At 43.3% G+C, this 15269-nt stretch overlaps 1 protein-coding gene across 2 annotated transcripts in view; it reads right to left on the bottom strand.

Moving 5' to 3' along the window:
• LOC140389628 (serine/threonine-protein kinase ATR-like) overlaps nucleotides 1–14553 on the bottom strand; it is a 119840-nt gene extending 105287 nt beyond the window's left edge. For both annotated transcript variants that reach the window (XM_072473911.1, XM_072473912.1), the window contains exons 1-5: nucleotides 14371–14553; nucleotides 11023–11114; nucleotides 9423–9590; nucleotides 4430–5331; nucleotides 2301–2488 (exon numbers count right to left, since the gene is read on the bottom strand). In XM_072473911.1, coding sequence (XP_072330012.1) covers nucleotides 2301–2488; nucleotides 4430–5331; nucleotides 9423–9590; nucleotides 11023–11114; nucleotides 14371–14471 — 1451 coding nt within the window. In that variant the 5' untranslated portion in view covers nucleotides 14472–14553. The remainder of the gene's footprint in view (nucleotides 1–2300; nucleotides 2489–4429; nucleotides 5332–9422; nucleotides 9591–11022; nucleotides 11115–14370) is intronic.
• Between the last annotated feature and the right edge of the window lie 716 nt (nucleotides 14554–15269).

Below are 15269 nucleotides of genomic sequence, written 5' to 3'. Positions count from 1 at the left end.
TGCCGCTATATTCATGAAGAATCAGATGTTTCTGTTTAAAATATACAAACATAACAATTAGGTGCAGCAGTAGACAACTCGGCCCTGCTCTGCCATGAGAGAAGATCATGATTCGATTGTGATTTCGATCCCACATTCCTGCCTACCCCCAATAACCTTTTGCCCCCTTAATCAATAATCTATCTAACTCAGCCTTAAAAATATTCAAAGGGTCGGCTTCCTGTTCCTGTGCTGTACATTTCTTTGTTCTTTGTTCTACCGCCTTTCAAGGAAGAGAGTTCCAGAGACTCACAACCCTCAGAGAAAACAATTGTCCTCATCTCTGCCTTAAATGAGCGACCCCTTATTTTTAACAGTGACCTCTAGTTCTAGGTACTCCAATAAGAGGAAAGATCCTCTCCATATCCACCTTCTCATTACCCCTGTTTGGGAGATAACAAATAACACGGTTTGGGAGGTAATAATAATAATCTTTATTGTCACAAGTAGGCTGACATTAACACTGCAAAAAGCACCTGGTCGCCACATTCCGGCGCCTGTTCGGGTACACAGAAGGAGAATTCAGAATTTCCAAATTACCCAACAGTACGAGAATCGAACCTGGGACCCTGGAGCTGTGAAGCAACAGTGCTACCGTGCTGCCCTTGTGGTGGGGGGTTCAGAGTATGGGCCTGTTAAACATGGGTCATGTCTTCTTGCTTTGATCCACAAAATAACTTGGTGAATTTCTCTTCCCAGCAGTCAACCCAACAGCAGAATAGTAGAAGTAAATTTCTAGCAGTTTGTTCCATGAATCCATTACTGCAATATTTAAATGGAAATTCTAACTGCCGACTCCAGCCACAGTTACCACGACTGATTTTAAAAGTTCCTCTTTCATAACTATCCTGGCTCCCTCAAGTTTAAGTGAAACAGTGGGAGCTTGCACTCAAGCCAACAGCGAGAGCTTAGATACCACAACTATGGAACAGCAGAGCAAATGTTGGAGGAATTTGTGGTTGAAATCAGAAAGAGAGAAAACATATGGATCGATGCCAGCCATAAAGAATGTAGTTAACTTGGTGGATAGAAGTTTTGGCTTGAGCAAGGGGCAAAACCAATCTACACCACTTCTGGGGCCAGTCTAGTAGATTGGCAACTTTTAACCATTCCACCATACATGCGGTCGTAACAGTACCAGGTAGGAGAATCGACAGAGCCCACTAATTCACTGTGATGCATGCCTCAAATCATTACAGCATATTGAAAACGCTTATTTTCTGTCCATTGTTACAATTTTGACTTATGTTTTCTATCCACATTATGGATTTTATTGAGGGGGGAGTTGTGCCTGGCATTGGAGTTAGGAAGTCTTCTCCTGAAGATTCACACTAGAATCACATTATCTTCATTTGCCAGTTCTAAAGCTGAATGTTTGTGACAACACAGGAGGTAATCATCTGCTAGTGATTAAAATTCCAAGGTGGCTAGATAACATAAACTTCCATGTATAATAATAATCTTTACTGTCACAAGTAGGCTTACATTTACACTGCAATGAAGTTACTGTGAAAAGCCCCTAGTCGCCACACTCCGGCGCCTGTTCGGGTACAGAGGGAGAATTCAGAATATCTAATTCACCGGAGAGCACGTCTTTCAGGACATGTGGGAGGAAACCGGAGCACCCGGAGGAAACCCAATGCAGACACAGGGAGAACGTGCAGACTCCAAACAGACAGTGACCCAAATCGGGAATCAAACCTGGGACCCTGGAGCTGTGAAGCAACAGTGCTACCCACTGTGCTACCAAGTATATTGCAACTCCGATGGGAGCAATTATGAAACAATATTTGCCACTGAACAACATTAGGGCAGCTCCTAAATAGAGAGCTGGAGAGGGTGAAAGGGGGAATTCCAGAGCTTAAAGCCTGAACCTGCTGAAAGCACGGCTGCCAGTGTTGAAGCAAAGAAAACCAGGGATGCTTAGAAAGTCAGAATCAGAGGAATGCAGAGGTCTTGCAGAACTGAAAGCTGTTGCAGACGAAGTACATCGCCACGTAGTAACCCAGTCTACTTCATATAAATTCCCTTATGAACAGTTTTAGATGCCAACTATGATCTTTTCTCAGAAGTAGGGGAAAAGAGCAAGTCAGCTCAAATGCATACCTCACTGGACAGTCATAATAAGGAAAGACCAGATGGCAAATCTGATGTTTAATTCTTTTGCTAGTTAAATAATTTGCAGCCAACAGGAAACAAAGAAAATGGTTATCATTGAACAAATGTTAAAAGTATATAAGCAAAACAAATATAGTCCATACTCAGCTGGTGTGACTGGTTTCTGTATGCTTTGTACAGCTAAACTCAAGCGTGGTCGTTTTTCTGGAACTTCATCACTACTACTCTCTCCGTCTGTTTTGGGAACTGGTGTCAGGGTCCGATTACATATTTCTTGAATGACAGTGATCCCTTCTGCCCTCATTGCTATATACAAGCAGCTTAACAAATACTGAAACACAAAGCATCAACTTCATGAGTTACCAAACATAATTTCAAAGAGAACTGAATAAATAGCTGTAACATTTATCTTAGTGGTGACACCTTGTGCAGCCTTTCCAAGTCTACTGGTGACAAGCACAGGAGATGCAACATATGACTTTTTACCTCCTCACCATCCAAGGCTCCAAATGCTCTTTCCAAGTAAAACCATGATTTTACGTGAACTTATTTTGACTCGGTATACTATATTCGCTAGTGACAACATGTTCTCCTCTACATTGGGGAGACTGGGTGACCACTTTGTAGAACACCGCCAGCGTGACCGAGCTTTGTGTCGCTTACCATTTCACTTCTCTACCGCGCTCCCACTGAGCTTTGTCCTTTTTGGCTACCATATTGCAATGAAGCTCAAGCCAAGCTCAAGGAAGCAACTCATCTTTCGATTCGGCACTCTACAGCCTTCAAGGCTCATGAGTTCAACAATTTCAGACCACAAGCTCAGACATTTTATTGCGCTGGTTTGTCTTATTGTCTTTCTTTGTCCCACCTGGTTGCATTTGGATGGCTGCTCTACAGCCCTTCATACCTCAGCTGTGATGCATCTTTTGTTTCTTTACGATACCCACTGACACTCCCTGTTGTCATTTAATCTCTTCTGCCCTCCATCCTTTCACTAGCTCAAAACCTATTACATCTATATCTTTCTTCAGTTCTGATGAAAGGTCATCAACCTGAAACTTATCACCATGGATGTAGTCTGACCTGCTGAGTATTTCCAGCATTTTCTGTTTTTCTTTCGCAAGATTTATGAAAACTTTAAAATTTCATGGACAGCACCATGCTCCACTCTTTATTTTTGTTTTTGACATGCGCTGGGGAAACTGCATTTACTGTCCATCCCTAGTTGCTCGGAGAAGAATGACGATGAGCCACCTTCTTGAATTGCTACAATTCTTGTGCTGATGGTCTTTGAAACATGGGCCAGTCTTTTACTGCCCATACAGGATGTAGCGAGCCATTTAAATCTCTATTCAGTTCAACGGGACCATAATATCCTGAAAAGTGTTTCGTTTAGTTTAACTGCAACATTGCGTGTGAAGACAGACATTAATTTATTTGGCAGCTTGATATTTCTCAGTAACTGTTCACAGCATTTAACATATGACAATTATTTTAAGTCCAATATCTTATGGAGGCAAACAGGGTGGTAGGAGGAAGTCATAGTCATAGAGTACAGAAGAGGCCCTTCAGCCCATCGAGTATGCACCGACAAAACTACACTAAATCTACACTAATCCCACGTTCCAGCGCATATCTTTCAATGTTATGACATTTCAAGTGCTCATCCACATCCTGTTTAAAAGTTGAAGTTTCCCGCCTCTACTACCCTCCCAGGCAGAGCATTCCAGACCCCCACCACCTTCTGGGTGAACAGAAATTCCCCAAGTCCCCTCTAAACCTCCTGTTCCTCACCTTAAAATGTGTCCCCTTCAACTAAGCGGGAGCTGGAATTAGTACATGGAGTGAAATCTGCCCAAGATGGAAATGAGCATGAATGGGGCTCCTGGCCTTTACTTGCCATCAACGCAAATATACGCTGCAGCTAATTTGCACAATGTAGATCCCGTAAATACCAAAGACATAAAGGAGTAATTAATATATTTTGGCACTGTGGGTTGAAGAGAGAAAATAAAACAATTTCCTGGTCTTCTTTGTGCCATGAGATCTTTTATTATCACTTCAACCATCAGAAGCTGCCACGACACGTTTTAAACATCTCATCTGAAAGAGAGTACTTCCGACAGTGCTGCACTCTACTACTGCAACGTTACTGATTACAGAAAGCCATTCACAAAGACGTGGTTACAAATGACCTGCAAACCATACTGACCAGAGGAAAATACATAATTTGAAACAGCATGGGGACGTTCGGAATTTTAAAAAGAATTACCTCCTGTTTGGGTTGAGTTCCTATCATTTCAGTTAACGCTGTGCAAATTAAATTTATTCGGTGTTTCTGGATTGGCACTGCACACACGAGTCCTGACGGGGCGAACATCAAAAAGTGCTGGAATATTTGACATAGAGCTAATCTCAATTTATCTGATTCAACGTGCTTCAACAGTCCATCTCCCATAAAGACACTCAGTTTGTCCATCATCACGTTCAGGTAAACAGGCTCGATTGCAAACATGTTTGTGCGATATTCAGGAGCGACAGGAAAAAGTGCTCTGACCAAATTAGCATATGGCTCCTCGTATAATCCCAATTCTGCCCTGTCGGCCTTTTTAAACAGTTTAAAGAGACCAATAAAATTTGTGAAGAACGTATTTGCCACTTCCTCTGGTGGTGGTCCTCCAAGGTTTACCAACTTGGTCAACAAGGCCAACACAATACTCTTAATATTGGAACTGCCATGCTCTAAAAGAGAGCAGCCTATTTCCCACAAGATGAGTCGTTGCCTCCTGCAAAACACACTTGAGAGGATCGAGGAAAGTATTCTCAGTAATGTGACCTCCAATAATTCCACTTGTAACACAGACGTCAATTGAAGAGGTGCAGGGGTTAAATATCCTGCATTTTCTCTCTCAGCCACAACAAAACGATTAATTATATACGGCCAGAAGAAAGAATCCTGCTTCATGTGCATTATCAGCGTCTTCTCCCTCAGACAGATTAGATCCTGAAAGAGGCCAAACAGTTCCTTGGTTTGTACTCCAAATATGAAGGGATTCTTGCTCTTGAACAACCAAAGCAAAGAAAGGATAATCTTTGCAATACAGTCATGAAGCACTTGACAGTTTTGGGCTGCAGCAATGCGGAGAAGCCTGGTTATAATCCAGTTACTGAAACCTTGAAAATAGAAAGAAATAGCCATATTCAGATCAAATATTGCAAACAGGCAAATGTAATTTATTTATCCAATCAGAGATTTAGCCCAGGTTCCGACTGAGGGTATCAGTGCATCTGCCTGGATTCAACAACTATTAGGCAATTAAAAACAAACATACATGATAGATTTAAACAAATATTATTGCAAAATGAATTTTGAAAAGTAGTATATATACTGTATATGGTTTAGCGATTTTTGTTGTACTCATCACTTTTTTTAGGGTGGTGCAACAAATTGGTCCTCCATTGAATATTCAGGCGGTGCCACAAAGCAGCAAGTTGCCAAAGGACACTCAAGTCATGTTTCATCATTGAACTAAGATCACCAGTACCCTGTCTGAGGACAGTTAATTCAACACTGACAGGGATTGAAATCTGGACAATTCTGATCAATTATGGGGCAATAATAAGTTACACAGTATTGTCAGCATTTGAGCTTGATAAGAGTGTAATTGTATTCATCATTATGATGAATTGAATTGAGATTAGAAGCTCGTTGCTATAAAAATTCAATGCAGTGGGGTAATCACGTGATGTGACAGCGGGAGCAGTTTCATTTTCATGAGCTCCAGCTCTGCTCATCTTTTAATCCATCTTTTTATCCGTGTGCACATTTCTTTTTTGTCTTTTCTTGGTTTACCAGTATGTCCCAAGAATTGTTAGAACAAAGAACAAAGAAAAGTACAGCACAGGAACAGGCCCTTCGGCCCTCCAAGCCCGTGCCGACCATGCTGCCCGTCTAAACTAAAATCTTCTACACTTCCTGGGTCCGTATCCCTCTATTCCCATCCTATTCATGTATTTGGCAAGATGCCCCTTAAATATCACTATCGTCCCTGCTTCCACCACCTCCTCCAGCAGCGAGTTCAAGGCACCCACTACCCTCTGTGTAAAAAAACTTGCCTCGTACATCTACTCTAAACCTTGCCCCTCGCACCTTAAACCTATGAAATGAAATGAAAATTGCTTATTGTCACAAGTAGGCTTCAAATGAAGTTACTGTGAAAAGCCCCTAGTCGCCACATTCCAGCGCCTGTTCGGGGAGGCTGTTACGGGAATTGAACCGTGCTGTTGGCCTGCCTTGGTCTGCTTTCAAAGCCAGCGATTTAGCCCTGTGCTAAACAGCCACTGTGTATGCCCCCTAGTAATTGCCCCCTAGTAATTGACCCCTCTACCCTGGGGAAAAGTTTCTGACTATCCACTCTGTCTATGCCCCTCATAATTTTGTAGACCTCTATCAGGTAGCCCCTCAACCTCCGTCGTTCCAGTGAGAACAAACTGAGTTTATTCAACCGCTCCTCATCGCTAATGCCCTCCATACCAGGCAACATTCTGGTAAATCTCTTCTGCACCCTCTCTAAAGCCTCCACATCCTTCTGGTAGTGTGGCAACCAGAATTGAACACTATACTCCAAGTGTGGCCTAACTAAGGTTCTATACAGCTGCAACATGACTTGCCACTTGTTAGTCGGATGTCCGAAGCTTCGGGGATTCTGGCAGGGGTTTGCTGGCGTCATGTCGGAAATACTAACGGGAAGGGTGGTTCAGAGTCCAGAGGTGGCGAATTTTGGTGTGTCAGAAGACCCAGGAGTCCAGGACGCGAGAGAGGCCGATATCTTCGCCTTTGCCTCCATGGTAGCCCGGAGACGGATCTTGTTAGCATGGAGGGACTCGGAGCCCCTGAAGTCGGGGGTGTACATTAGTGACATGGCAGGGTTTCTTCAGCTTGAGAAGATCAAATTCGTCCTGAGGGGATCGATGCTGGGGTTTGCCCGGAGGTGGCAGCCGTTTATCGACTTATTTGGGAAGAATGAAGCTGTCAACAGGGGTGGGGTGAGGGGGGGTGCTTATTCTGTTAAAATTTATTATATAAATGCCTCAGCAAAATATTTTTCACCAAAAAAAAAGAACTGTTGGTCGGTATTCCTCCATAATGGAACAGAGTTAGAATGTTTAAATCCTCGATTGTTCGTGGTGACTGGAAGGAGATCGGGTAGGGCCCTGCCTTTAGTGGCGCAGTTGCTTTTGAGGGGGTTCCCACTCTGATGGTGCTGTGTGCATCGACTGATAAAGGCTTACAACGAAGGTGCTGTTCTGGCTGAAGATCTCGGCTCGGAGGTTACAGGTTGTCAAGGCCCAATTCCAAGAGTTGTGGCATGTTTTTATGGAGGCAATGGAGGCGCACGAGGGGGTTCTTGCATTAAAGAAGTTTGATGGAGCACATCTAACCCTGTCTTCGAGCCCTGAGGTTAATGTGGCCAACTGACCACTGATCCTGTTCTGGATGTCTGTTGTGAGGAATTGGGGGTGGCCAAACTGGTCGAGTCATCCCCCTCTGGCTGGAGCCTAGTTCGTTGACCAACTGGGTTCTGGTGAGACAGCATGGTGGAAGTAATGGTGTCTCATGCTTCGATCGCTGGAGTCCTTGAGAGATCCTAAAGAGTGCTCATTGATCCTGATCCATCTCTGATATTGGTTTCTTGTGCGCCTGTGAAGAAGCCTTTTTCCTGAGGACTGCCTGGCATTTCTGCATCTTTGTTATATCCTGGACTTTGCTCCCTGTTGATCATGCTCTCCGCTTGATGGCCTGTACTGCTGGGCATCCTGATTTGAGTTTATATCGTGTTGAGCTGAATGTTGAATGCGGGATCTGTGCACATTGTTTATCCTAAATGTATTTGTGCCTTCTACTGTCTGACAATCCTTGTAGTGGAGGGAGGGGGATGGTGATTTTTGTTGTCTCGCCCCTGTTTCACTTCAAAGGAACATGAGGGGAGCTGGAGAGGGGTGAAGGGTTGGAGTTGGTACGGTTAGTTTGTCCTCGTTACGATCGAGGAATGCCCCCGCCAGTTAGAGCAAACCAGTATTGGGGGGTGGGGGTTTCTTACCTTTTTCTTTTAATTTGGATCAGATCATCCATACTTTTTTCTCTGTCCCTGACCCTTTTTCCTGAGTGATCCTAATTGTCGGGATGGTTTCCTTGGTGCTAGGACAATGTGGGCAGGCCCTCCCTCCCAAGTTCCCCTGCCCCCTTCGGGGGGTTCCCTGTCCCAGAGAAGGGGATGGCCATCGGCTCTTCTAGTTTGGAGCTGATGTTATCCTTTTTAACCTTGGGCCCTTCACATTGTGGGTGTCAGCGTAATTCCCCTTTTGCTCAGGGGTTCTCGGGTTTTTTATTCCTCTGTTATTTTTTAAGCTTTGATGTAACTCTGTTATTGGTTGTATCCTGCTTTGGTGCAGCCTGATCTTGCATCCGTGGAGGAAACACTTTAGGGATATTGTCCCTGACTCATCCGGTCTTATTTGTTTCTCTGCTGACAATGACTTCGGTTTTGTACTGTACCTGTTTTTGCACTGATACCTATGGCTTTTTTTTCTTTTTCTTTTGTTTTCATGCGATAATTGTAAAACTTGAAAACTTCAATAAAAATACATTTTTAAAAAATCAATGCAATGCCATAGAGAAGTTTCACCAGCATCTTGCAACAGTAAAATAATAGTTTGAAAATAGCAACTCCTTCAAGAAAGAGAACTAAATGAGTCCACCTCAATACAGTTCTGATAAAGAAAATTATTAAAATGCGTTCCAAAAGTTCATATCCTGTTTTATTAACCCATGGAAAAGAAAATTGGATGTGATGTAAAATGGGCTGCTGTTTGGGGCAAAGGTAAATTTCTATCCCCCACATGGCAAAATAAAGCAATGTTGCAAGAAACTAATTCCTGGTGAACAATTATTGAACGCTCGATTTTTGTTGTTTTAGGTGCTGCACTCAAAAGTCGTGGCTGAAATATATTATTTTAAGTTGCATTTCCACCTGGCATTTTGCTTCATCAAAAAAAAACAATTAAAGCAACTATTGATTTAACTGGAATGTCATTTTAATTTTCACGTGCATCATTTAAACTCAATTTGTCAACAAACTGTGAAACTTAAATGTCAAAATTGAGCCACAGTACTGAAAGATTAATAGCCATGGTCGATCTTTAACACTGGTGTTAAAACAGTGACGGATTACACCCATGTTTCTGTAGCTTCCACAAGCACTCACCAATACAACCACACTCATCATCACTACTGAGCCGCTGAATTTCTTTAGTTGGTTTTCGTGGGGTATTCACAAACATAAGAGGAAAAGACTTCATAATGTGTTGAATAAAGTCCAACAACATCACACATGTTGGCTGAGAGTCAGTCTTCTTCGAAAGCTCCAAAGCAACTGAAATTTCAACAGAAAAGGATAGTTTTAAAAGAAATACTTGTATTTTTATAGTTTTCAAAACCCCCGGAGATCCCAAAGCATTTTACAGCCAATTAAGTACCGTTAAGTGTAGTCACCAGTAAAATGTAGAATACTCGGGAGCAAACCTGTGCCCAGCAAACTCCCACGCACAGGTAATGATCTGTTTCTGTTTTATTGATTAAAGGATAAATAATGGCCAAGACACCAGGGATATCTCCCTGGCTCTTCCTGAAACAGTGCCATGGGGTCTTGTACATCTACTGGAGCAGGCAGATGGCACCTTGTTTTAACATCCCATCTCAAAGACGACATCTCTGGCAGTGCAGCACTTTGTCAATACTGCATAGAAGTATCAGCCTTGATTTTTCTGCTCATGTCCTGGAGTGAGAGTTAAACCCAGAACCTTTTGACTCAGAAGTGAGAGTGGTACCAACTGAACCTCAGTTGACACATTTTATGCATTGACTAAAGGTAGCAGCTTTTTCCATGATATAGCTATTGTAGGATCAATGACAAAATATCGAGGGAAACAATTTTGTCAACAGTTGTCTTTCCAGTTGATAGCCAGGATGCTTCATGCTGTCAGTCAGATCTTCAATGAAACATAATTGTTTCTATCATCAAATTTCATCTGCGTTTGGAACACTAGGAAATAATTTATCAAAATATATTCTCTTACAAATTACTCTGTTATTCCAAGGGCCTGCAGCATTTAGATAAATTACTTTATTGCAGGAGTTAGCAATGAAACAAACCACATTAAAGGAACAGAGTTGAATCTGCAATTCTGACAAAATATTTGAAGTACTTTCTGGAAGATAAACATGTTGCAACAAATTTACAGTTATGCTGTTAAACGAAAATGATCAAAATACATAAAAATTGCTATTTGCCGCAATGACACAAATACAAACAAAATCAACAATAAACTGGACTTAACAACACTTCCACCAAACCCTTATTCCCATATTCTAGGAAAATCAAAATGTGGAATATGCATTGGGGAGAAGTTACAGAAATGAACCATTTACAAATCCTGCCAGATTCCCTTCTCTAACTGATCTCTAAGTAAGGATGATATAGCATACATTTTATACCTAATGTACTTTGAGCTAATTGTAAGATGCAGCAATGCAAGTTTGACTCTCGCTTCTTTGGGTAGCATTTGGTCTCTACTCTCACGGAGTGAGAATCTGGAACTCCTGAGTTCCAAACTGAGCCAAGACTATACACCCTCTACAATAATCGTTCACAAAACAAAGTATTGTCTGTAGATGGGATTTAGAGATAATGATGTTTACTAATGTAAGACACTGCTGAACAAACTCTCCTCCTTTCAATAGCAAATTAATTACCAATACTCAACACTGGACCGCAATTACAAGTAATAAGGGGAGTGGGTACTCACCAACATCCACGTCTGTCAGCATTTTGTCAACAAACTGACAAAGAATCTGCCTTGGCTTCTGCACCACTGTATTGTAATCTTCCGGACTGGCACTGTTTGGAGAACCAGGTTACAATATGTTACAGCATACTTTTCAAACTAATCTCAAGTAGGTTGTTCAGGAGGTTTCCTGACTTTTAATACCACCATAAACAACTATTGCACATCATTAGGATACTTCAATTTGTAAGTACAACCTCTCACATGTCTTCTTCACTCAAACTCCAAGACAGTACCAAGATGAGCATTTGAACTCTCTCAACGCCACTCCCCCTTCCTCTTATCCAAGCCACACCTCAGATTCCCTCACCCTACCCAAGTCCTGACCCCTTATCTTTCAAAGTTTCTCTCCCATATGCACCCCATCTCCCACACTCCATTTAGCTCTCCTTCCTGGTCCCTATGCTACCCAATGTAAATGGCTCAGTGACCATCCCTTTCAAAATCAAAATCAGCACTGCCGCTCTGTCCTTACAAATTGCTGCTCCATCTCCACACTTTCAACTCCAATATTTTTCAACCCAAATGATATTTCCCAAATCAACTTCTTTAATTTCTGGTTACCATCCCCCCCCCATGGCATCAAAATGTTTCCAAAGTCATGAATGACATTCACTGTTCTGTGACCATGGTACATTATCTATTTGCATCCTCCTTAACCTTTCTTCAGCTTTCGACACAATTGACGACACAATCTTCCTACAGTATCCCTCCATCCAGCTCAGAGAGACTCAGCGGTCGTGTACCATGTTAACTTGTCTCACTATTTGCACTCTTTACTTCTGAGTCATGAGTTCATGACCTACTCCAGAGACTTGAACACTAACCAACGTACACACATCGCTGCAGTATTAAAAGAGAGTTGCACCATCACACATGCCAAATTTCAAATGTCCTGTCTACCTACTCTGTTGAACACTGAAAGTTCCATGTCTCTCCTCCAAGAAGAACAGGGAAGTTTTATTGGTCTGCTGTTCCTCAAAGAACTTCATTATAAACATTTTATCTCAATTGCCTCACTGCCTTTTATTAAACACTGCTGTGTACTGATTGGTTGTCTCGTTTATCATGTTTTGTAATTATAACTACATCAGTGACTATAACTCAACTCAGAAGAACTTAATTGGCAGAAGAGCTTTGCAACAGAAGGATTATATTCCTCTTTGCTTTTTCATGGGATGTGGGCATCACCGGCAAGGCCAGCATTTGCTTCCCATTTCGAATTGCCCTTGAAATGAGTGGCTTGCTAGGCCACTTTAGAGGGCAGCTAAGAGTCAACCACACTGTTGTGGGTCTGGAGTCACATGTAGGTCAGACCAGGTAAGGATGACAGACCTCCCTCCCGAAAGGACATTGGTGAACCAGATGGGTTTTTACGACAATTGATGGTAGTTTCATGGTCATCATTACTGAGACTAGCTCTCAATTCCAGATTTATCATTGAATTTAAATTCCACCAGGTGCCATGGTGAGACCTGAATCCCTGCCACCAAAGCATGAACCTGGGCCTCTGGATTACCAGTCCTGTGACATTATCACTCCACCATCACCTCCCCACAAAGGATGTGAAAGGTAATATGTAGATACAGATTATTTCTTTTCAGTGATCCAAAAGCAGCCAGAGCCTCTCAAGTAACACCCTCCCATCAAACACATCCATCAACATCTTAGGCTTTGGGCCAAGTGCTGGAAAATGGGATAATATATAATAATATTTATTTTCACAAGTAGGCTTACAATGAAGTTACAGTGAAAATCCACTAGTTGCCACATTCCAGCACCTGTTCGGGTACACAGAGGAAGAATTCAGAATGTCCAATTCACATAACAGCAAGTCTTTCAGGACTTGTGGGAGGAAACCCGAGCACCCGGAGGAAACCCACGCAGACACAAGGAGAATGTGCAGACTCCACACAGACAGCGGGCCAAACCGGGAATCGAACCTGGAACCCTGGCGCTGTGAAGCAACAATGTTAACCACTGTGAATAGTTAGGTGGTTGTTTTTGACCGGTGCAGTCGCAATGGGCAGAAGGACCTTTTCTGTTCTGCAGACCGTCTTGATTCTATAACTCCTGTCCTTCCTGCCCTACATTAACATCCAACCTTGTAAGCAGGAAGAAAGATTTGCATTTCATAACCTCAAGCGCGTGTCAAATCCAGTCTGATCAAGACTACTCAAGTTTGGAAGGAAGGGTAAGTTGTGCATCAATTGAAATTACACGAGAAACATTTTTTGCTTCCCCAAGATTGAAGTAATTGCAAATTAACTAAATAATCCCAAAAATCAAAATCGGGTTTCTTGGAACTTCATGTTAAACCTTCACTTTACAGCCAATGGCATACTTTTGAACTATAGTCAGTGGTATAGCCAATTTGCTCACAACAGTATTGCACACACTGCAATGTGCAAATGATCTGTTTTAGTGATGTTGTTCAAGGAATGAATATTGTCATTCAACAAGGAAAGCTCTCGTTCTCTTCCGCAAAGGGGCTACGGGATCTTTTGTGTGCCGCTAGAGCAGATGGGGCCTCAATTTGGCATCTCAACTGCAAAACAGGGCTTCAGACAGTGTAGCACCCCATAAGCCTAGATTTTGCACCGACATCCTGGAGCTGGCCTTGATTCCACAACTGACACAGGGGCTTGGGTAGGGTGCTCTTTCCAAGAGCCAGTGCAGACTCAATGGGCCGCATGGCCTCCTTCTGCATTGTAGATTCTATGACTCAGTGGCAAAGGGACCACCACCATGGAGGAAGCTTCACACGTATGACCGAAAAACAACACACAAATTATGAAAGAACCCATGGTGCTGGTGACTTTCAGCACTAGCCGAAACATTTTGACTCTCAGGCCAGTGCTTTGGCTCGTAGTAGAAATAAGACAAAATGTGAGAGCCCTGATAGATACCATGGAAAAAGTACACATTTGTTCCCCAGCATTCAAAAATAACGTTTTTATTACGTTATGTGACTGAAATCGTGAGCATTCATTGAAGCATGCTCGAGGGGACGAATGGGTTCCTATATCTTATTTCTTAAGATCTTAGGATCTATTAGGATCTGTCATATAGTTTCAAATAAAATATTGTTTATATTTGAGGTTAAATCAATTGGCTTTAATTTATTTATAAAAAGTTAAACAGAAAAAGTTAATATATTCATATAAACCATGTCAGTGACGGATGCTGCAGGTGAGGGGGGGGGGGATGGTGTTCGCATCAATCCTCCCCAAACTTGAGGGCTTGCAGCCTGGGCCTAGTCTCTGTCTGAGCCACTGCGGTGCCCATTCCCCTCAGTGTAGAGCTCACCTCTCCAACTCCCGCAGAGCCGGCAAGATGGAGGCCATCTCCAGCCCCTGCTCACACATGCTGCCGGCTGGGCTGGACTCGCCGCGGCCCCGGCTCTTCATTCACATCCTCCAGCTTCCCCAAAACAAGACAGCAGCAAAACTGCGCCGGCCGCCTGGCTCCCGCCCCACTGCCGCTCACTCAATCAGAGCGGGGGGCGTGGCTGTCTGCGGGCCCCGCCTCCTCTTCCCCACCCAATCAGAGCAGGGGGCCTGGCTCTTTGCGGGTCCCGGCTCCTTCACCCGTCACCCAATCACAGCGGAGGCTGTGGCTCTCTGCAGGCCCGCCCACTTTACCCGTCACCCAATCACAGCGGGGGACGTGGCTCTCTGCAGGTCCCGCCCCACTGCCCGCTCACCCAATTAGAGCAGGAATCATGGGCGTGGTTGTCTTTTGACCCCGCCTCCTCCACCCGTCACCCAATCAGAGCGGGGGTGTGGCTGTCTGTGGTCCGGCTTCCTCCACCCGTCACCCAATCGGATAAAAAGGGTGTGGGTATCCCTCACTGGTACTGCCCACTCTCCAGCCTCCGCCCTCCCCCAGACTGTTGTATTATGCTGTTTTGGTTAACACAGGCTGCTACTTGATGCAGTCTTAACTGAAGGATGCTCCACACTCTGAAATGAGTTCAACATGTTTATTGAACTATTAACACAGTTCTCATATGAGTTTGACTCTCTGTTAATCTAACTGTAGTAACTCAAAGAACAAAGAACAAAGAAAAGTACAGCACAGGAATAGGCCCTTCGGCCCTCCAAGCCTGCGCCAACCATGCTGCCCGTCTAAATTAAATCTTCTACGCTTCCTGGGTCCGTATCCCTCTATTCCCATCCTATTCATGTATTTGTCAGGATGCCCCT

Source organism: Scyliorhinus torazame, chromosome 14 (genome assembly GCF_047496885.1).
Source record: "Scyliorhinus torazame isolate Kashiwa2021f chromosome 14, sScyTor2.1, whole genome shotgun sequence".
NCBI classification, from domain to species: Eukaryota; Metazoa; Chordata; class Chondrichthyes; order Carcharhiniformes; family Scyliorhinidae; genus Scyliorhinus; species Scyliorhinus torazame.
The sequence above is the reverse complement of the archived record's forward strand: the minus strand, read 5'-3'. Positions and strand labels throughout refer to the sequence as shown.